The following is a 19,630-nucleotide window of genomic DNA, read 5'->3' on the forward strand; positions in this document are numbered from 1 at the left end:
CCTTGGCTACCAGCCATGACATCGTAAAGCGTGTCCCCGAACCTCGGATGACGGCCGGAAGGAGAGAGCTCCGGAGACCAACCAGCCCAGCTCGTCTCCACCCGTCAGTCACTGTAAGTAAGCCAGCCCAACAAAACATCAATCAATCAATCAATCAATCTAAGCGCCGACCGACCAACCGACCGACCCTGGTCTAGATTCTTTACCTCTATCCTTTATATTTTGCCTTTTCCTCCTCTCCGATCCCCTACTCCTCTACATACCGCGAACCTCCATGGAAGATGCCACCATGCCCAGCCCTCCACCACCCTCCTCTCCGCATCCCAGCAATGCAGCTGCTGCAGAAGAAAAACAAAACGGCGATGATCACCACCACACGCTGAACAACAACAGCTCACGCGACCCGCTCCTTTCCCGATTAACCTCCGCACATTCCATCATCCGGCTTATCCAATGCCCGCGCTGCTCGTTACCGCTCCGAACCCCGCTGCGCCTGCCCTGCGGAAACACGATCTGCAAGTCATGTCTACCGCCCATTCGGCAACGGACGGGGATTACTTATCCGGCGGATGAGGAGCGGAAACAGGGGTTTACGTGCTATTGGGGAGATGGTGCGACGAGCTGCTCGGGGGAACATTGTCTGGGGGATTGCGGGACGGATGTTTTGTTGGGGAGGGTGGTGGATGTGTTTGAGGAGGTGTTGGGGAAGCGGGGTAGTGATGATGATGATGATGGTGCTGGTGCGAGGTTTTGTGATGTGAGGTGGGAGGGGAAGAGGTTGGGGAGTGAGGATGAGGTCAAAGGGACAGAGGCAGACATAGGCACAGAAACATGTGTTGCTAGGATTGGGTGTGGGGATTTGTTAGGGGGTGTGTATGGACTGGTTAAGCAGGGTCGTGTTGGGTTTGGGGATGTGTTGGAGGTGGATGGTGATACTACATTTGAGGAGGGACAAGGGCAACGACTATCCTACGAGAGATTGAAGGAGGCAGTTCGGGGAGAATTGGACTGTCAGGTCTGCTACTCGCTTATTTTGGATCCGTTGACGACTTCTTGTGGACATACGTTTTGTCGCGGTTGTGTGGCTATGGTTTTGAATCATAGTGATCTGTGTCCGCTGTGTCGGCGCAAGTTGAATATGGCTTCGACGGTGCGGGCTGAGCCCGTTAATAGGAGGATTTCGGACTTGGTGGAAGCTTTGTTCCCTGAGCAGGTTGTGTCGCGTCGCGAGGGTTCTTCTAATGAGGATGGAGTGGCCGCTACTGGGGATGGAGAGCGGACTATTCCCTTGTTCGTGAGCTCGCTTTCGTTCCCGACTATGCCGACTTTCTTGCATATATTTGAACCGCGGTATCGGACTATGATCCATAGGGTCATGCAGACGAGGGATAAGAAATTTGGTATGGTTATGTATAATCGCTCCGGTCGGCTGCAGGAAGGTTTGGGCAGGGCCCAATTCATGCAGTATGGTACGGTGCTGGTGGTGGAGCGGTTCGAGCTACTCCCCGATGGGAGAAGTTTGGTGATTGCATCAGGGGTGTCGCGCTTCAAAGTGATGAGCTTTGAGATGGTGGATGGATACCATGTTGGCAGGATACAGCGCGTGGATGATATTGCGATATCTGAGGAGGAGAGGCTAGAGTCTTTGGAAACGTCATCAGGAACAGGGGAATCACTATCAGCAGCGTCAACACCACCGGAGTCTCTGCCCACGCAGCAGCTTTTTCAGATCGCCTTGGATTTTATCGACAAAAGCCGTCGCGAAGGAGCAGCATGGCTCCATCCGCGAGTCTTGCTAGCATATGGCGAGGCGCCTACCGATCCGGCTGTGTTTCCCTGGTGGTTCGCCTGCGTTCTGCCTCTTTGGGAAGATGAGAAGTACAAGCTTCTAGCGACGACCAGTGTCCGGGATAGACTGAAGATGGTTGTGCGGTGGGTGAGGAAGTCAGAGTCTCGAGAGTGGTAGGTAGATGATCGGCCCCTTCATCAGGGCTTTGCTTTCATATCCTTCCTGGGTGGCGCTCACATTTTCTCTTGACAAGGTTGGCTCGGCCCCGACCATCATTCGCCTCGGTCTTATGACTAGCCGTCCCTCTCCTCGTCTTCTCCCTCGTGCCAATGGTTCTGAGCCCAGCTTTAACATACCTGGCCCCGTCTGCGGGAGTCTTTACGTCGTTCACGCCATTTTCCATGTCTGTCTCCATCTCGTTTGGGTCTCCTCGTCCAGTTGATCCTGATCGCCGGCAGCGGGCGCAGAGTCAGGATTCAGGAGGAAGCTATATCCCACAGACTCTCGTTATGGGGATATTCTTGGCTATCTTTGCGACGCAAATGGCGATCAATGTTGTCCAAATCCGGCGAGCCAGACGGCGAGAACCACGCTGATAGATATGCTCAGAGGACGACGAGAGAGATGCACGACGAGGAAGAGGGACGCCACTCATCCACGCCAGGTACGGCTAATCCTTGAAGTATCGAAGGCGCTATTAGTACACGATAGCGTTCACTGGTCCTTGTACTAGTTGGCGCCCGGCCTAAGACTGCGGCAGCCATAATTCCTCCTCCAGACCGAGGAGTATAAGTATATTCTCGTCCTAGCTGGTGGCTGGTTGCCACAGGGACATACTAATCTCGGAAGCTACCCATCGCATCGTATAGGTGGGCTTAACGCCCATCTCGTAGAGTCTGGTGCGACTCCATGCAGGCATGGTATCCTTTCTTTGCTTCTTTATTTTTTTTACTTTTTCTCCTACGATCGACCGATGACAGAGTCGAACGGGAACGTACAGCTTTGTGCAGATAGAGGGATAATAGGAGGGATTGGAAGGTTTCAGGCAACTAACTGTTTGGGAATCCCTGCATGTACTTCGAACGAGCACATTGGTGGTGGAAGTGGAAGAACCAACCCGTAGCTATCTATGCATAAAGTAGGAGCGAAATGCGCCTTGCGTGCGTACCGCAGATGGTGGAGAACGGCTAATGTCGAAGCCTGATAAGAGAACAATGTTGCCTAACTGGCAGGGGTAGAGAGCCTCTGAGCCAGTATCCAAGCTCTGACTTGTCCAGCGCAATGCAGCGTCGCTGCGCCCGTTTGCCGCTGAGCTGCGCTGGTTGGTGGTTGGTGGCCGTTGGTCGCACAAGCGCTGCACTTGGGATTTGCGACGCCAAAACCACCCAAACGTTGCAAGATGGCGAAGGAACAGATACAGCTCATGCAATCCTAATCGCCCTTTCCCATGGCGTGCCTCGTCGCTTGCCTGTTCGGGCGCCATTGAAGTCTGGTTCGCCATGCTGGTCTTGATGCGTTGGCTTGCCAGCTCCCCCGGTCGTTTTCCTTCCTTCTCTTCCTCTTCGCCTTTCTTCTCTTCATCTGCAATTGATCCGCTGTTGCATCTTATCTGCAGTCTTCTTCTCTATCACTTTGGAATATCTCCCTACGTGTGGAGCGCCCACGGTGAGTGTATCCAGACTGTATCTATGATGTACTATGTTCGTCAGCAGAGTGAAAGGTGAAGCAGGAAGAGAAGATATCGGAGATTTCAAACCAAGACCCTTGTAGAGAAGAAAAAGAAAGAAAAGAGGAGAATGAGTAAAGAGGGAAGAATAAAAGTGTCGGGTGATCCATCGTTCTTGCAAAGTTGATGTGGAGCGACTGTGGATTGGAGATATCAACTTTCCCTTTTCTCCTCTTCTCCTCTCTACTTAGTACTTCTCTACTCTTCGTTCCTTCAACCATCTCCTGCGCTGGTCTTAGCTTCTCTTCTGCATCTTCCAGGTGAAGACTGCTCAAGACTAACAGCTTCTTTTTAGTATCAGCTCAATGTCTACTTCTTCAGGTAAGCTTGGCTTCATTTGCAGTTGTCAAGCTGCTGGGCGTTGCCTGATCTTCACTAAAATCACCCCACACCCAGATTCTCGTACTATGGCCTCATCGACCTCATTCACAGGCCATCCGAATAGCTATATGCCTCGAAGGTGAGTGTCCTCATACTCGAGTTCCATTATATACTCACTGATATATGTACTCGTCCGACTGACTGGTTTCTAAACAGACCATATGCTGTGAGTCCCCTCAACTGCTCGCTTAGAATCTCATCAATGCGAGCTGGTCTGACGATTTCACCATGATACAGCAACTTCCGAGCTATAGAAGTACCCCGTCAAACGCAGAAACCGTCACCATCCCCCGCTCGGAATATGATCGTCTGGTGAGTACAATCTGACAGGTCCAAAATGGCCCCTCGCTGACCGGTGACACTTCGCAGCTCCAAGATTCGCAACATTTTGGTATGCGACCGCCTCTCATATACCTAATATCTATCTCTGCAGCTGACATTATCACTACAGCTAAATTAAGAACCTCACTCCTTAATGGAGGGTTGTCCCAGGAAACTCTTGATGTCAGGAGACGCCCACTGATTGGCGTACATTTACTAACCTACATAGGTCTTGATTTACGGGGCTGCTCAGCAGCCTTCTCACCAAACTAGCCGCGAAAATAGCTCTCAGAGCCCAGCGAAATCGCATGCGGCGTTCGAGAACAAGGCCCCTGGCTGTCATGAACACTTAGACGTGAAAGTTCATGACCCTGAAGATTTCGCCATTGGTGAAGATGAGGACGAAGACGAAGACGCTCTCCTGGATTCTCATGACAGCGAAGACAAGGATGACTATGATGAGTCTTCCAGAAGTGCAGGATCGTCTCCGACTCCAAGCGCCCAACGTACCGTGCTAATTCGGAATCTTCCCGACCGTATCGCGCACAGAGACATCGTCGCAGCCATAAAGGGCGGAGCCCTACTGCACATCTATTTACGTGCGCGGGAACACATGGCCAGTGTGTCTTTTGTCGAGGAAGCGGCCGCTCGTGAATTCTTCCGGACTGCGAAGACCTACGGTCTCATTGTTGCTGGGAAGCGCGTAAGTGCCCAATCCGGCAAACGGTAGCACCGCTAATAGGTACTATAGGTGGAAGTGGGTTGGAATGACAGACAGTTCTACCTTCCTCCGTATGTCCGGGCCAAAATTGACAATGGAGCATCGCGCAATCTAGTCGTCTACAATGTACAGCCGAACGTCACGGAGTGGGTCATCCGGAAGGATCTGGACCATATCCACAACCTAATCGTGATCTCGGTACAATTCAAGAATGGCAATGCCTACATCTCCACCAATTCAGTGCATAATGCGCTCTTTGCACGCTCCTGCATGATGTCTCGGTTCACGTACAAGGGCATGAAAATTGGGTTCTATCCGGACGAGTGTTTAGGTACCCCGGGGAAGTACCCCAAGAAAGAACCACAAGCACCGGCAAAGAAAACCGGCTCCGTGCCCAATCGTTTTCAACTTCTGTCCCTGGATGGAGCCGACGATGAGGACGACCATCCCAGCCATGACGGACTGGGAAGGATGAACAATGGAATGCGATGGGCTGATAATAGCGTTACCGCCTGAGTTGTCTCCTCTCTCCTCTCTTTATTTTCTTTGTACTTTCTTTGAAGTGTTGTGCTACCAAATAGTTGAGCAGCACTTTAGGCGAGACTAGTCACCAGATTTAGGGGAATCGGTACTAGTATGGTGGTGCGTTGCGTGAAGGGGATCTGGCTTAATAGAACGAAATGACTGATCAGGCTGGACGGACGAACATGACGGATAGGCAGCGGCGAGTGGGGTGAGAATGAAACAAGATGGCGGGTGATCTACGAGGGGGATGGCCAGACTGATTGCCAGATGCTATCACTTATTATAGCCAGCGTATATCAGTCATCTAAACGGTTCATCCGTTATGAGAATGTGCGTTTGTATGCTAATACAACGCACGGACGTCCAATACAACTTTATAGTGACAGGGCTGACGACAAAAAAAGAAATTGGGTGATATTTAAGATAGTCCAGGCTTATACTAATAACAGCCTAAGACCGGGGCCAGCATTGCACCATAATTTCCAAACACAGCCACTGTAAACAACCCAAACCATCCTCTTTATTTGATTGAATTGTCTGCAGTGGTGGAATGGGACCACCACACCAGATCTCTCTCTTCTTCTCTCCCTCACCCCAGTAAGTACAACCGTTAAAACGACAAACAGCAACAACAACACCATCCCGCATGATATCCCGTTTTCTGCCTCACACAAAGAAAACCCTTCATAACCCGGCCATAATCATAAGAGGGGAAACGTTATAGGAAAACTTTTTTTTTAAAACCGATCCGAGCCAAGCAAGCAAAAACTCGAACCGTAAAAGGTGGGGGAAAGCATAACAGCCGGGAAAGTAAGGATTTTGTCCCCGAATTCCATGGTTTGAATTCCTTTCTTTCGAAAACGGAACGGAACAGGAAACAAAAAGGAATGAGAACAGAAAAACAGGCAGAGGCGGAGCAAGCTTGTATGTGTGTATATTGTTGATGTAATAATGAAGCCGTTTAACGGTAGGACTTCTGGTAGCGAGCGCGGGCACCACGACCACCGAACTTCTTGGGCTCCGTACGACGGTTGTCGGCGACGAGGAGTGTGCGGTCGTACTGGACAAGAGCCTGCTTCAGCTGGTTCTTGGAGTGCTCATCGACGTACTTCTGGTAGTAGGCGACGATGGACTTGGCGATGGCCTGACGGATGGCGTAAACCTGGGAGGTGTGACCACCACCGGAGACGCGGACACGGATGTCGACACCGGCGAACTTGTCGGCTCCAACGATCAGGAGGGGCTCGTAGACCTATTCCATTTTGGAAAAAATCGCGTGTTAATTGACCCGTCCCATGGCAATTTCGCATATAATCCCGATAGGTGGTGAGTTATGTACCTTGAAGCGGAGGATCTCAGGCTGGACCAGAGAGAGGGGCTGGCCGTTGACCCGGATCATGCCCTTGCCTTGCTGTAGTTGGAAGAAACGAATCAGTCTGGACGCTCTTCTTCTTTCCGTTGCGATCTTGGTTCATCTGATATATTGCGATGCGGATGCAGATGTGTCGTTCGAGTTTGGTTGCGCATGCCTTCTTCCTTTTTTTCCCTTTAGGTATTCGACTTCCTTCAAATTTGCATATTCGTGTCGTTCAATTATTTTTCGATACTCGATATCGCATCCCTCGCGTTTCCATGCATTCCATGTTCCTTAACCCTTAATGTCGAATAGATACCCAAGCTTCCTTCAACAACCTTCCAACCCCAAGTATTGACCAATATCGAACGACACATCGGCATCCGCAAACACGATAAATCCTAGACCAGCAGGAAGGTGACAGATAGACAGAGAACGTTATTCTCATACCTTGCAGTGGGCGACAGCGGTGGCTAAAATCACATCAACCGTTAGCATCCCATGCTACCTTCAACCAAATCATCCCAACATCCCGAACCCTCCCAATCTTCAAAGTCCACCCAATCCATTTATATATCAAAAACAAGAGGAAAACTCACCCGTCTTCTTCTTGCCGAAGCATTGCACACTCGGGACGGAAGCCATGATGGGGAGGCGGCGAAGTGTGCTGGGTGGTGGGAAGTAAGGTAGACGGTGTCGGGGTCGTGGAGTATTTGTCGTCGATTAACGGAGTCGCGCTGTATTAATTTTCGCTTCGCACAGTCAGGCGGTGCGATTTCTTCTTTGGGGCTTGTGGTTTTGCTGACTGTCCAATTCTTGGTCTCTCGCTTAGTGCGCTGCGCTAGGCCGCTTTGGGACCTTGAGGTAGGGCTTGTCGGGGAAGTTGGATCGCATCACGTGATGGGGAAAGTTCGGACTCCCGGGATAGAGGCCAGTGCCAGGTTGTTGTAGGGTATAGATTGAAGTAAGAGGCATATAGCTATAGCTATTCGTTTTACGTCAAGATGTCGCAGACTGTTGGAAAGGTATATCCCGTTATTCTCTTCCCCAGTATTCTCTCAATTGCATAATATTGATCCCTTCTCCCTCCCTCTCTTTACCTGTCTGTTTATGCTCAATATCTAACTTTGATTTCAATATAATGCTATAGACCCGTCTCGCCTTCTCCCGAACATGGCACTACGTCGATGTCGGCAGTGACCCTCGCAGTCTGGGTAGACTTGCCTCCTCCATTGCCCTCACCCTCATGGGCAAGAACAAGCCCGTCTACGACCCCTCCACCGACTGCGGTGACTATGTCGTCGCCGTCGGATGCCACGACCTCCGTGTCACCGGCAAGAAGCGCTTCCAGAAGAAGTACTACACTCACAACACCCGCCCCGGTAGTCTGCGGAGCATGACTATGGACAAGATGTTTGAGAAATGGGGCGGTGGTGAGGTCCTCCGTCGTGCTGTTCGCGGCATGTTGCCCAAGAACCGCTTGCGGGATAAGCGCTTGGCTAGGTTGAAGAGTGAGTATACCTCTGATATCATTATCAATTGGATATATATATGTCGTCTCTACCCTGGCGCTAGACTGGCATATGGTATGTCGTTTGAGGATGTATGCTAATGGTAACCTTATATAGCTTTCGAAGGTCTCGCCCACCCCTACAAGGAGAACATCGTCAAGCTTAACGGACAGTCGGTCATCGGGAACTTGCCCGAGGTGAAGGAGGCGTTTAAGATGGCCAAGACCGATGCGTGATTGCATTGTATTGTCTGCGCATCTTGTCGGATTGCTGGATCGGATACCATTTTGACCATTTACACCTCTTGTACTTTTACATATGTCATTGATATTGCTGTTGTCATGTTATGACTTGCTAGCGCATGGGTGGGAGTTTTGTGATTTCTGATTATTTTATATTTTATGTGACATATTTTGTTTATATTACTACTAGCTACGCTACACAATCACAACAGCTTGTGCATTGATCATGTATCAGAACCTGTGAATGATGCTATTTATCCCTAACCTATATACAAGTGCCAGAACTCCATCTCATAACTGCTAATGCAATACTACAAATCATCCTACAGCTTCGCCTTCGTGTTGCGACCAACCGTGCACTTGATCAGCCCGTTCGGGTTGGTCTGCGGCGCATACACCTCGGCATCCTTGCCGGTGTTCTTCAGGCCCTTGTGCCAGCTCAGGTCTGCGACAAACAACGGATTAGCCGGGATTCAAGACGAACGAGTCTATCAAAAAATATGAAATACATACCAACTTCGAAGTAGTGCTTGTTAGGCAGAGAGTACTCGACCGTCTCAAGCAAGGGCTGACGAGCCAAGATCTGCTCCGCCATCTTGTACATAGTGTTCTGGACACTGGCCGAGTTGTCCTCGGCAAAGGTCTTAAGGGTGATATCCCGGGCCGCCGACCAGGTCGCATCGAACTGAGGCACAGTAGCGCGCACCTCGTCCAGCCCGTTGAAGCGGCGCCACTGCCAGCTGGCGTCGACGTCGGTGCTGAGAATACGGTCCCATGTCTCAGGGAGGGTGGTGTACTCGTCGCGCAGGAAGCCCCAGAACTGCGAGTTGGTGCTCTTCAGAACGGTCAACTTGGCCAGAGACGAAGTGATGTCCACGCCCTTGCCCTCGACGACATCGACCTGCACGTTGCGGGTTTCCTCGCCATCCCGGAGGAAGGAGTGCGGGTGCGGCTTGCCGTCGATGGTCATACGGGTCCAACGGTGGGTGATGATGTTGACATGGGCGGCGTGGATGTGATTGTACTTGGTGATGAAGTGGGTTCCAAGGATGGAGCCAAAGAGCTCGGGAGGAGTGACGGGGTTTTGCTTGGCGGTGATGTAGATGGTGTTCTTGATGGAGTCGGTCGCGACAATCACGCTGTTGTCGGCCTTGGTGTAGCTGTAGTAAACGAGGGTTAGCTCTGATTTCGATTTTAAGGGAGAAAAATACATACGAGGTATCGATGTCACCCTCCAAGAGGACGCAGACGGTCATCTCCACGACCGTCTGGACGCCGGTCTTCTCATCGCGGTGGACCTTGTATACTCGGACATTGTCCTTGCCGTAGCGGGCCGCAGCAACTGGGGAAGACATGGTGGGTATGGGGTAGGGAGGTGAGGAAGATGAGCAACCAAAGAGGGGTATTGACAATAAACACAGAACTGGGAGATTCAACTACAACAACCCCTGTGGCAGCAGGATGAAGCTTTTTAAGACTTCTCCGGAGCCAGGAAGCAGTCGGGATGGGGAGATGGCAGCGTATCGGCCACCTCCGAAGCCCGCGGGACTTGACGGCCGCAGCCTCCCTCGCTTTATCTTATCGCCCCGGGATTCGTAACCTCTGGGGTTATGCAAACATCAGGCAATCCCGGCTGTGGTTGCCGGGGATTTGTTTGGCTAGAATGAATGTAATGTAACCAAAGGGATTGATTGGGATGGATTCATCGGTCTACCGTCAGCGGTTACATGAAAGAGCAAGAATGACAGCCAGACTACCAAGAAACCCTACAAAATGTAGAGGAAGTGTCAGACATGTGACTGCCCAGACGTCATCCACTCGAAAGAATCTCGCGCCTCAGCAAACAATGAAATCCCAGACTCAAGATGGTCTCTGCCATCATTGCAAGAAATGTCGGGATCTGCTGAGTTTCTCAATATAACATATCCCGTTTCGACCCTCGACTGACCTTCAATTGCTCTGCTACGGACCTGTCCGATACCGCGGGCCCGGCCAGTTGTCCAACGTTTCAGCAATGAGAGCTATCCAGCTGAATCGTGCTGAGACCAGGACATCAAGTCGACGAGCCGGAGAATACCATGTGGTTTACAAGTGAAGGTAGAGAGCGCCCGCCATGGCTTCTCAAGTACCGTTCCTCTACAGCCTTCATCATCGCGACAGTCTGGACCTCTTCGTTCACGGTATGCAGACAATCACGCTACCAGAGACACAATAGCTGACACTGGCAGGACTACTTCCTCTATGCCATGGTGAGTACCATCCAGACTCACATCTATATCGCCAGTTAACTCTCCAGATCGTTCCCGTCATGCCAACAGCCCTAGTCGACCGCGCGAAAATTCCCTATGAAGACCGTACGTCCACCACCACACCCACCCTTACTCTATACCATCTGATACAAAACCAGGCGAACGCTGGGTCAGCATTCTCCTCATATGCGAAGCCACTGTCGCATTCATCTGCTGCCCGATCTTCGGATACTTGATCGATGTCGCGCCCACGCGCAAACTCCCCTACCTTCTCGGCCTTATCCTGCTCGGCGCATCTATGCTCATCCTCGGTCTCGCACGCACCATCGGCTTCTTCGTCATCGCACGCCTCCTACAAGGCAGCGCAACCGCAATGGTCGTCGTCGCTGGACTCGCCCTCCTCACCGACTCCGTCCCGTTCGAGAACCTCGGCCAGACTGTCGGATACCTAGGGTCAGCGGTTACCCTAGGGTTCCTGCTAGGTCCATTACTGGGGGGTCTGGTGTACAGAGTAGCAGGATATCAGCCCGTATTCGCAATGGCGTTTGCCATTGTAGGGATGGACCTGGTGATGCGGTTTGCAGTGATAGAAAAAAGGGTCGCGAAGCGGTGGATAGCTTTATCGCAAGATGATGCCGACAACGATAATGAAACCAACAACCACGACAGTCCCTCTGTATCAAGCACACCTCAACCCGAAACCACAGAGAACGAAGCACCCATCATACCCAAACACTCCCGCAAACCCACCCTCCTACTCCTCATCCAACAGCCCCGCATCCTCATATCATCCTGGGGTCTCCTCGTCCACGGCATGATATACGCAGCCTTTGACGCCGTACGTCCCTCCTCCCCACCCCAACTTCCCCCATCCATACACCACAAACTAACAACGACCCACCCACCCACTCATTGACAGACAATCCCCATCTTCGTCGAATCTCACTTCAACTGGACACCCCTAGGCGCAGGCCTAACCTTCCTCCCCTCCTCCATGACCGCTCTCTTCGAGCCCTACTTCGGTACACCCCTCCCCTCCCCCATTCCCCTCCCCCCAAACCACCCATCTCACTAACCCTATCCCTCTATAACCAACAGGGAAACTAACCGACACCATAACCCCGCACCCCATCGCAACAACAACCTTCCTCCTCCTCCCCATCCCACTCAGCATGCTCGCGCTCTCCACCAACCCCACAAGCACCCACATCACCCTCCTAATGATAAACCTCACCTTGACCGGCCTGCTCGTCAACATCGCCACCCCGGCCCTGTACCTCGAGACCCAGCGTGTATTGGATACCATGGAGCGCCGGGAGCCGGGGATCTTTGGGCCGAGGGGCGCAGTCGCCCAGGCGTTTGGGATCCAGACGATGGCGCAGTTCCTAGGACTGAGTTTGGGGCCGTTGGCTGGGTTCGTGGAGGGGAGGTTTGGGTGGGGGGTTGTGGTTGTTGGGTTAGGGGTGGTTTGTGCGGCGACCGGGGTGGTGGTGGGGGTTGGGTTGAGGGGGGATGCTTGTTGTGGTGGTGGTGGTAGTAGGTTTGGGGATGGGGATGGAGATGATGGGGAGAGGGAGAGGTTGCTTGCTGGGGATTGAGTAGGTAGGTGGTGAAGTAGCTATCAGGGTGATAATAGATAGGATTAATTTGAATTTTGGATGATGAGTATGAGTGTAAAGTCTGAAGTTTGCTTTTAGTAAGGAAACCTAACTAGGCCGGTCGGTCATATGCTGATTGATTGATACATTCGGATTTCAGATCAGATCTAACATTCAGTTCATCCATCCATACCCCATCTTCTCTCAAATCATACCAACTGCACCTTTTATCGAAAGACATCAAGACGAGCATCACACAGCACAAGGATTGTCTTCATGTACAGTTCAAACTCAATCCAGATACACACCGGTGTGGATGTAGCGTAGCGCAGCATAACATAGCGGAGCGGGGAAAGAAGAACCCATATCAACACCACAATGGAATGGATCAATCATATAATAAGAGAATCGAAAACCCGAAGGAAAGTTAAAAGCGGTACATTTTTGGTCTGTATTCCATTCACTGGGGGGAGGATGAAAGGGAGAAAGGAAAGAAATAGAGAGAGAAGATATAACGCCATCCAATGCCCTACTTGGACGCCAATAACACCTGATCATAGGGGGTTAAATTGTAATCAGAGAAAAAGGAAAGAAACTCCACCATAACGCTCATATCCCCAAACACCATGAATCAATAAATAGATAAATCAATCAATCAATCACAGACTTAGCTGATCAATGCTTCCCACTCTACCACTCCCACCGAGCCGACCTCCGCCCTTCGTCACCATCCCTAAACGGTAGAACCGCTCCTCCCCGCCAGGCGTTCGACCTCCGATATACCACTTCTCCGGACCCAGCGCATCGCGGAACCCTCCCGAGCCACTGGAGCTGTCGCTGCCGCGACGCTGGCGGCCTTGGCTGTTTGTGATCGGGATGGGGTTTGATGCGGCCGGGGTGGGTGGAGAAGAAGCGACCTGCTGGGTCTGAGGTGGGGCCGGGGATGCTGGAGAAGATTCGGGTTGGTTCAATGGAGATCGCTGGTGCGAGTGAGGACGGGAGTGGGAGGAGGATGAGGCGCTAGTGGTGGAATGATGGTGGTAGTGATGGGTGGTGGTGGATGGAGAGGCATCTGATGAGGAAGCGGCTGCGTTGCCGCTGCTGGCCTTGGTGGCTATGGCTCGTGCGCCTTGAGAGATTTGGGTGGAGGAGAGCGAGGAGGATGGACCAGCGGTCGCGGATTGTGAACCTGCTGCTGAGGCTTTGTATGTGGACTGGGCGCGAAAGGCCGCTAGGAAGTTGGCCAGGAATGGCCGGTTGGTGGACATGGTGGCGAGGTGGGGAGCCACGGTGAAAGTATAGAGATGGGGTGAGTGAGTTTGGACTGACAGGGGTACGCTAGTCGGATAGGACTAGGGCCTGTAGTCGGTCGCAGGTGTGTTTGCTAATATTGGTGTAGAAGGTATGGGTTGCCGGTTGTGAGAAGTGGTGAGGTGAGGGGATTGTGCGTCTTGTATATAGAGTTGGTGTCGGTGGTCGTCGGTCGAGATCGGGGCGATAGTAGCCGCGGAGTTGCGGAGTAGACGAGATCTAGACGGGGGTCTGAGAGGAGAGTGTGGATGGAGAAGTGCGACTGAGTACAAGAGTACACGAGTACACGAGCACAGACAGGACCAGAAGAAGACTGCAGGAGGGGACGGACGATCGGAGCCAGAAGGATGGAGGAGGAGGTGGACGATGACGAGAGAAACGGCGGAGGAGATTCAGAAGTTGAAACTGGAGGACCTCCGGGGAGTCCCGTGGGCGGCGGCCAATCAGCGGGGGTGGATATCAATCCGGGGGAGCCCCTCGGCGGTGACGTCTATTAGTTAAAAGTATCGTATACTATCAGTTAGTTAGTTATATCTACGGGTAATGGAGGGGGTGAAATAATCATTCATCACTTGGAATCTTAAGCAGTCTCTTATCTCTCATGCTTGCTCCTATGTCTTTCTGCCGGGCGCTCTATCAATCTACCCTCCACTCTCTCTCTCCCCAAGTAGAGTATCGGCCTACTACACTTTGGCACATGCGAAACAAGAAAGAAAAACAAGAATCTAATCACCTGCAACAAGAGTTACCCGATCGCACTAACCATCCAGCGCTCACCGTAGGGAAATCCCGGGATCGTTTCCAGACATCTCCGCCCCGGACCAAAGGTTGGCTTGTTCGGTCGGGAAAGTCAAGTTCCAGGCAGTCACGGGGTGTTCACATGGTCTGTCCCCTTCCGATCCCGTGAGGCTCTCTCATTAGCTACTTAGCTAGTTAGTTACCTTAGTACTACTTCAGTAGTTACTCTGCTATTTCTCTACTACACCCCCACCCAGGTCAATTTCTGTAAAGTCATGTAAATATGGCCCTTATTATTTCTCGTTCAACTCCGAATCACTGGCTGTCTATATTCTAGCTTTTGGATTCCCGTGGCTTCCCATAAGTGACGACTTCCACCAGGCCTGATGCAGGGGGTTTTCAATCGGCCTCCCTGGCCTCCAGACTCCAGGACCAGATACAAGAAGAAAATGCATGCGGCATAATGGATAGAACAAGTACATAACCGACGTATGGAACATCTGGGGGCTGACCAGGGGTGTGCATCCAGGCAGATCAACCAACCGCCGTCCGGAGTAACAGAAAAGAATGAAACAAGCTCCAACACAGCAGGAGTGTCCCTGACTGCGGCCAGGATCTGCAGCCAACCCAGCCGCAAAATGTAGGAAATCGGGCAGTCGAAAAGCACCATGCTACCTTTTTCGGTCACAAATGAGAGATGAAAAGAAACAGAATAAAGAATAAAGCATGAGACACGAAAGGAAACCGAAGCACATTGACACAAAACACATTGGATAGGAACGCAGGAGGCAAATAGTAAACACAAGACGACGCAACACCTTTCATCCTAGCTCGACCTCGTATGCCCTCCATCGGACACTCAGTATGTACTTACATGGTCGACTGGAAGACAACATGCGGATAGGAAACGGCCGTGACGGTTATGCAAACAAATCCCGAACACACCCAACCCTCCGTGCAGCTCGAATTTGAACAGGAAAAGGGAACATGCAACGCGAAACGAAGAGTGGACGGAAGCCTTCCCCGCAAGAAATCTTTTGATGACTCGTTAAGATGAGAGAGCCCTTGACGCAACAAAATTCAAACACATGCCCAAGTCTATGATTGGACGCCAGTAAAAAAAACCACACACACCATCCCATCAACCCACTCATAATGGATGGAAACAAAACAAAACAGGTCCAGAATCACCGCAAATCTGCACTCGCCGTAGAAAATGCTCACAAGATTTTTCAAATAAACAATGGACGACCAGATAACCCAGTAGGACAAAAGAAGACGTTTTCATAACAATGAGTAATCCGGATGCTGTAATCTAGACCAACGCTGTGGCGCGCTGCGCGGAGTTGGTGGCCGAAACGAGCTTTTTTCTATCTGTATTTTTTTTCTTTCCCTTCCCTTTCATTTTCCGGTTCATATTTTTTTCTTTTATAGGGATAACCCTCGATAATCATTCATGTGACTTCCAGGCTGGATTCATGCGCATGATCCAGGAGACTGATAAGGTGCCAAACCGCATAGCATGTAAACCCTTGTGTAAGAGCCTCATCAGCATGATCGGAGAAGCGTCCCCATAGATACTCCCAGACAAATGACTAGCATTGCAAGACATCGCTAGACTGATGCATAACATCGTTTGACAACGTAACCCAGTTAGTAAGACAAATTTGTAACCGTTCGTTATGGCCGCAGTGCTCCGTCTCCCTTGACGTTATACACATCAAGCTCAACGTGGTCAGCTCAAGACATCCACTTCCAAGTCACCACTATTGCCTAGCAGGCTGGACGGTACCTGGGATCCGGGGGTTAGCATGCCGTCATCCATACGCAGGGGCAGGAGTTGAGTTCCGGGACTCCTTCACTTACCGTCGCCACTCAACGTGGTCGAAGCCAGGTAAAGACCGTTCATCCCACCCTCCTGGGGACCAGCGGTGGTGGTGGGGTAAAACTTGCGTTCGGTATCGACGTGAGCGTGGATAGGCTCCTGGCCGGACGCCATGGTCTGGGGGAAGACGGGATTGATGTAACCGTCGGACGCTCCGGGCTGAAACATCGAAGTCCAGTCAATTTCGCCAGCGTGATTGGGAGGTCCAGGCATGACAGGACGTTTAGGGTCTTGAACAACCGGGGGCTTTACCTGCTCAATAGGAGGACGATCAACATTCAGCTGCTGGCCATTTGCATCTGCGCCAGGCTGCACCATGTATGGGTTCTGCTTGGGAGCAGCAAGCCAAGGTCCACGCTGGTGAGGCTGTCCGCCGGGGAACGCGTCTTCGGGCTGACCGCGGTTCATCCCATTAACGGAAGGCATGGAAAATCCCAAAGGCTGCTGTTCCGGATATCCGGGGCGACCGGGAGCCATGCCATTGCCGTTCACGGGCGCCTCGCCATACGTAGCACCCGGCATACCGTTGGGATGCGGGACGGTCGTGTTGACTTCATCCTGAACGGGTTTAACGGCGTTTTGCGCAGCTTGAGACCGCTTCAAGTGTGCCTGAGGGTGCGACAGGTGAGTCGCCCCAGTAGGGTTACCGCGGCGCAACGAGCACTTCTGGAAGTGGCGCTTGAGGATATCACTGCGAGAGAAGGTATCCTTGCAGAGCACACACATGTACGGACGGTCTCCAGTGTCTACCGAAAAAAACATAGATTAGTCATCGGAACAATTCGATCCCCGCCATGCGCTATCATATTATTCAGATGGAAAGAGGGGCACTCACGTCTGAGCAAATGGCGCTTCAGGTGCTTCGCATGAAGATAGGTCTTGTTACAGTGCGGGCAAGGGAACTTTCCATCCGCATCCTTGGCCGGAATAGTAGTGTTCTTCGCGGTACCATTGACACCGTTCGTGACGGGAGTCGCGCGTCCCGGAACGCTCGGCAAAATTCCGCGGCGGCCCTGCGACCCAACAACCTGTGTCCTAGGTGGTTCCTTCGCAGCATACGGGGGAGCACCGTTTGCACCTGCAACAGGGTCGGGGTTCATCCAAGGCGATCCCTTGTTATCGGAGTAGCTGAAAGCACCCGACGGAAGACCGGAGAAGTCCGAGCGACGATCACGCGGAGGCGCCGGCGCAATCGGCTGGGGATAGGTCTGCGCGCTGGACGCGGGAGGCAGCACGCTATGAGGCGGAGGGTAGGCTTGCGACGGCTGGGGTTGAGCCTGCGGATTGGGGTGGGACAGGAACGAGGAGGGAGGCAGGCTACCCACGGTGGTGTGAGGCATGATAGGAGCCGCGGAAGACGCGTAGACATCGTGAGTAGATGCGGGATACCTCGACAGATCCGGCCGGTACGGCTGGCCCATGTAGGAGTGAGGGGCAGGGGATTGACTGTGATGAGGCTGCAGCGGGGGGAGAGTATGCGGCTGGGACACAGGGTATTGAGGCTGCATGGTGTACTGAGGCATGGGCATGCTCGAGATGGGTGTCGAGGACAAAGGCGTGGAGCCCTGGGGTAGGCTGGTGGATGGGGGCCGTGAAGGATGAGATCTGGGATCCATCTTGAACGCGGAGAGGCTTTCAAACACGGAAGGAGGGGACGGAGGGAGGAGAAGAGAATTGGGGTAAGAGACTGGCGAAAGGAGATTTCACGATATCTCGATCATTGATCGCAGGGCGAGAAAACCTTTTCGTAGGATGTGTCTTGCGACCAAGGCAGTGCTCCGTGGATGCGAAAAGACTGCCAATGCCACCTTGTTCAAATCCTGATCGCGTTTCGCTCGCAAAATTCTCCAGTCCGGAGTTGTGTGCTCGCTTCTCTTCGATTGTGACTTCTGGATCCTTTTTTTCCTTTGCTTGTTCCGATAAATGAACAATCCTCCCACCTGATGCGGAGAATTGACGATGAGATTCGCGGAAGAGGTAGGTTCGATAAGCAAATCGACGCTCAAGGATCCTCAAGGTCGACGATAGACGTGCAGGATCAAGTTCGACTCCACTGCAGAAAAGAGGTCAGGAAAGAGGTCGAGATGCTTAATCTGAATTCCCCACGGTCACCCACCAGAAACTCGAGTTGTGTGGGAACTTCTCACTATCCGCACGTTGTCAAAACAGTCAATGGTTCTGATCCACCAGGGAGGCGGCGTGTAAGTGGGTCTAACACAATCAGCAGTGCTAGAAGGAAATTTCGCTAGCCAATTTTTGCTTCGCGTCAACAATGCGCGCGAAATTGACCAGGATGACTCTGATGGGAAGATCACAACTGCCAGGGACAACGCGTATAGATGCGGAGACAGGGCGAAGGAAGAGTGAAAAGTAAGGGGGGGATGGTAGAACAAGAGGGCAAAGAAAGAAAACGAAAAAGAATGATAAAATAAAATAGAATAAAATAAAAAAAGCTTAGGAAAATTTGTTCCAAGAGGGAACACCCAAGGTAGCCGTCCCTAGGGTAGTCACGAGAATGGAGGGAGGAGGGGGGGTGGAAGGGGGGGCGACGAACGGCGGCGGCGGCACAAAGTTAAGTGGGTGAAGGAGGAAAAAAAAAATGTTAGGGGAAAAAGAAATTATCCTCAGTATCGGAAGAGCGAAAACTGACACACTAACCTACTACTAAAGGCAAAGAAGGAAAAAAGTGGAAGAGGGAAAGAAATCACGACTAATTGAAGGTTAACTGGGGATTGGCGGTGACGATCGTAACTCTGGGAGGCGACAACCGTAAAGGATGAAGAGAAAAAAAAATGTAGGTAAAAAAAAGAAAATATGGAAAAAAAGGGAAAATGCTATTAAAAAAAAAATTATAACGGAAAATATTAGTTATTTTTATGATTTTATTAGCATCGTTTTCTACTCAGTCAGCACCCAACGTTTGGGACGGTTACTGGTTGCCGTTGACCTGATTCGTGCCTCGTCCGGTTTCCGAAACCCAGTCAAGAGCCGAACAAGGTCTGCATTTTCTCTGCAAACTAGACTATCCTACTTTTGTGTTTCCTTCTGGTCGCTTTACCTTTTGGGTACAACGATGTTGAAAACGTTAACCAAGATCTGCGTGCTTCGGTAGACTTCAGCAGTGCCTTTGGCACTGGGAATTCTAAACCACGAGAAGAGGAACGGTTCTGTAAACTTTCTGCCGCCCAAGAGACGGCAAGATCGGCTCAACAATCAGAGTCTTTTCCGAAATGTAGACACCGGAAGGGTAAGGAAAGCCCTCAGCAGAGCACAAGTCGA

At 51.6% G+C, this 19,630-nt stretch overlaps 9 protein-coding genes across 9 annotated transcripts; 4 read left to right on the forward strand and 5 right to left on the reverse strand.

The window, feature by feature from the left end:
• Positions 1 to 274: 274 nt before the first annotated feature.
• Positions 275 to 2,082, forward strand: AKAW2_21122S (putative ATP-dependent protease (CrgA); the record flags this gene model as incomplete). Its single annotated transcript, XM_041685911.1, has 2 exons — positions 275 to 1,962; positions 2,043 to 2,082. 2 exons carry the CDS (start codon positions 275 to 277, stop codon positions 2,080 to 2,082), a joined length of 1,728 nt encoding a protein of 575 aa, XP_041539948.1.
• An 830-nt stretch (positions 2,083 to 2,912) lies between these two features.
• Positions 2,913 to 3,290, reverse strand: AKAW2_21123A (uncharacterized protein; the record flags this gene model as incomplete). Its single annotated transcript, XM_041685912.1, has 1 exon — positions 2,913 to 3,290. One exon carries the CDS (start codon positions 3,288 to 3,290, stop codon positions 2,913 to 2,915), a length of 378 nt encoding a protein of 125 aa, XP_041539949.1.
• A 530-nt stretch (positions 3,291 to 3,820) lies between these two features.
• On the forward strand, positions 3,821 to 5,454 carry AKAW2_21124S (RNA-binding protein; the record flags this gene model as incomplete). Its single annotated transcript, XM_041685914.1, has 8 exons — positions 3,821 to 3,836; positions 3,912 to 3,975; positions 4,053 to 4,062; positions 4,134 to 4,208; positions 4,266 to 4,287; positions 4,348 to 4,400; positions 4,447 to 4,920; positions 4,969 to 5,454. The coding sequence occupies 8 exons, from the start codon at positions 3,821 to 3,823 to the stop codon at positions 5,452 to 5,454; spliced, it is 1,200 nt and encodes a 399-aa protein (XP_041539950.1).
• Positions 5,455 to 6,424: 970 nt separating this feature from the next.
• Positions 6,425 to 7,462, reverse strand: RPS16 (40S ribosomal protein uS9; the record flags this gene model as incomplete). Its single annotated transcript, XM_041685915.1, has 4 exons — positions 6,425 to 6,715; positions 6,803 to 6,874; positions 7,268 to 7,290; positions 7,417 to 7,462. The coding sequence occupies 4 exons, from the start codon at positions 7,460 to 7,462 to the stop codon at positions 6,425 to 6,427; spliced, it is 432 nt and encodes a 143-aa protein (XP_041539951.1).
• A 359-nt stretch (positions 7,463 to 7,821) lies between these two features.
• On the forward strand, positions 7,822 to 8,564 carry MRPL23 (mitochondrial 54S ribosomal protein uL13m; the record flags this gene model as incomplete). Its single annotated transcript, XM_041685916.1, has 3 exons — positions 7,822 to 7,842; positions 7,968 to 8,328; positions 8,446 to 8,564. The coding sequence occupies 3 exons, from the start codon at positions 7,822 to 7,824 to the stop codon at positions 8,562 to 8,564; spliced, it is 501 nt and encodes a 166-aa protein (XP_041539952.1).
• A 329-nt stretch (positions 8,565 to 8,893) lies between these two features.
• AKAW2_21127A (urate oxidase) lies at positions 8,894 to 9,925 on the reverse strand (the record flags this gene model as incomplete). Its single annotated transcript, XM_041685917.1, has 3 exons — positions 8,894 to 9,015; positions 9,084 to 9,730; positions 9,786 to 9,925. The coding sequence occupies 3 exons, from the start codon at positions 9,923 to 9,925 to the stop codon at positions 8,894 to 8,896; spliced, it is 909 nt and encodes a 302-aa protein (XP_041539953.1).
• Positions 9,926 to 10,648: 723 nt separating this feature from the next.
• On the forward strand, positions 10,649 to 12,417 carry AKAW2_21128S (uncharacterized protein; the record flags this gene model as incomplete). The annotated part of the gene is made up of 6 exons (XM_041685918.1): positions 10,649 to 10,750; positions 10,799 to 10,819; positions 10,867 to 10,924; positions 10,978 to 11,657; positions 11,739 to 11,841; positions 11,918 to 12,417. The coding sequence occupies 6 exons, from the start codon at positions 10,649 to 10,651 to the stop codon at positions 12,415 to 12,417; spliced, it is 1,464 nt and encodes a 487-aa protein (XP_041539954.1).
• A 659-nt stretch (positions 12,418 to 13,076) lies between these two features.
• On the reverse strand, positions 13,077 to 13,685 carry AKAW2_21129A (uncharacterized protein; the record flags this gene model as incomplete). The annotated part of the gene is made up of 1 exon (XM_041685919.1): positions 13,077 to 13,685. The coding sequence occupies one exon, from the start codon at positions 13,683 to 13,685 to the stop codon at positions 13,077 to 13,079; it is 609 nt and encodes a 202-aa protein (XP_041539955.1).
• Positions 13,686 to 16,232: 2,547 nt separating this feature from the next.
• Positions 16,233 to 17,967, reverse strand: AKAW2_21130A (uncharacterized protein; the record flags this gene model as incomplete). Its single annotated transcript, XM_041685920.1, has 3 exons — positions 16,233 to 16,258; positions 16,333 to 17,097; positions 17,187 to 17,967. 3 exons carry the CDS (start codon positions 17,965 to 17,967, stop codon positions 16,233 to 16,235), a joined length of 1,572 nt encoding a protein of 523 aa, XP_041539956.1.
• Between the last annotated feature and the right edge of the window lie 1,663 nt (positions 17,968 to 19,630).

Source organism: Aspergillus luchuensis, chromosome 2 (assembly GCF_016861625.1).
Source record: "Aspergillus luchuensis IFO 4308 DNA, chromosome 2, nearly complete sequence".
Taxonomy (NCBI): Eukaryota; Fungi; Ascomycota; class Eurotiomycetes; order Eurotiales; family Aspergillaceae; genus Aspergillus; species Aspergillus luchuensis.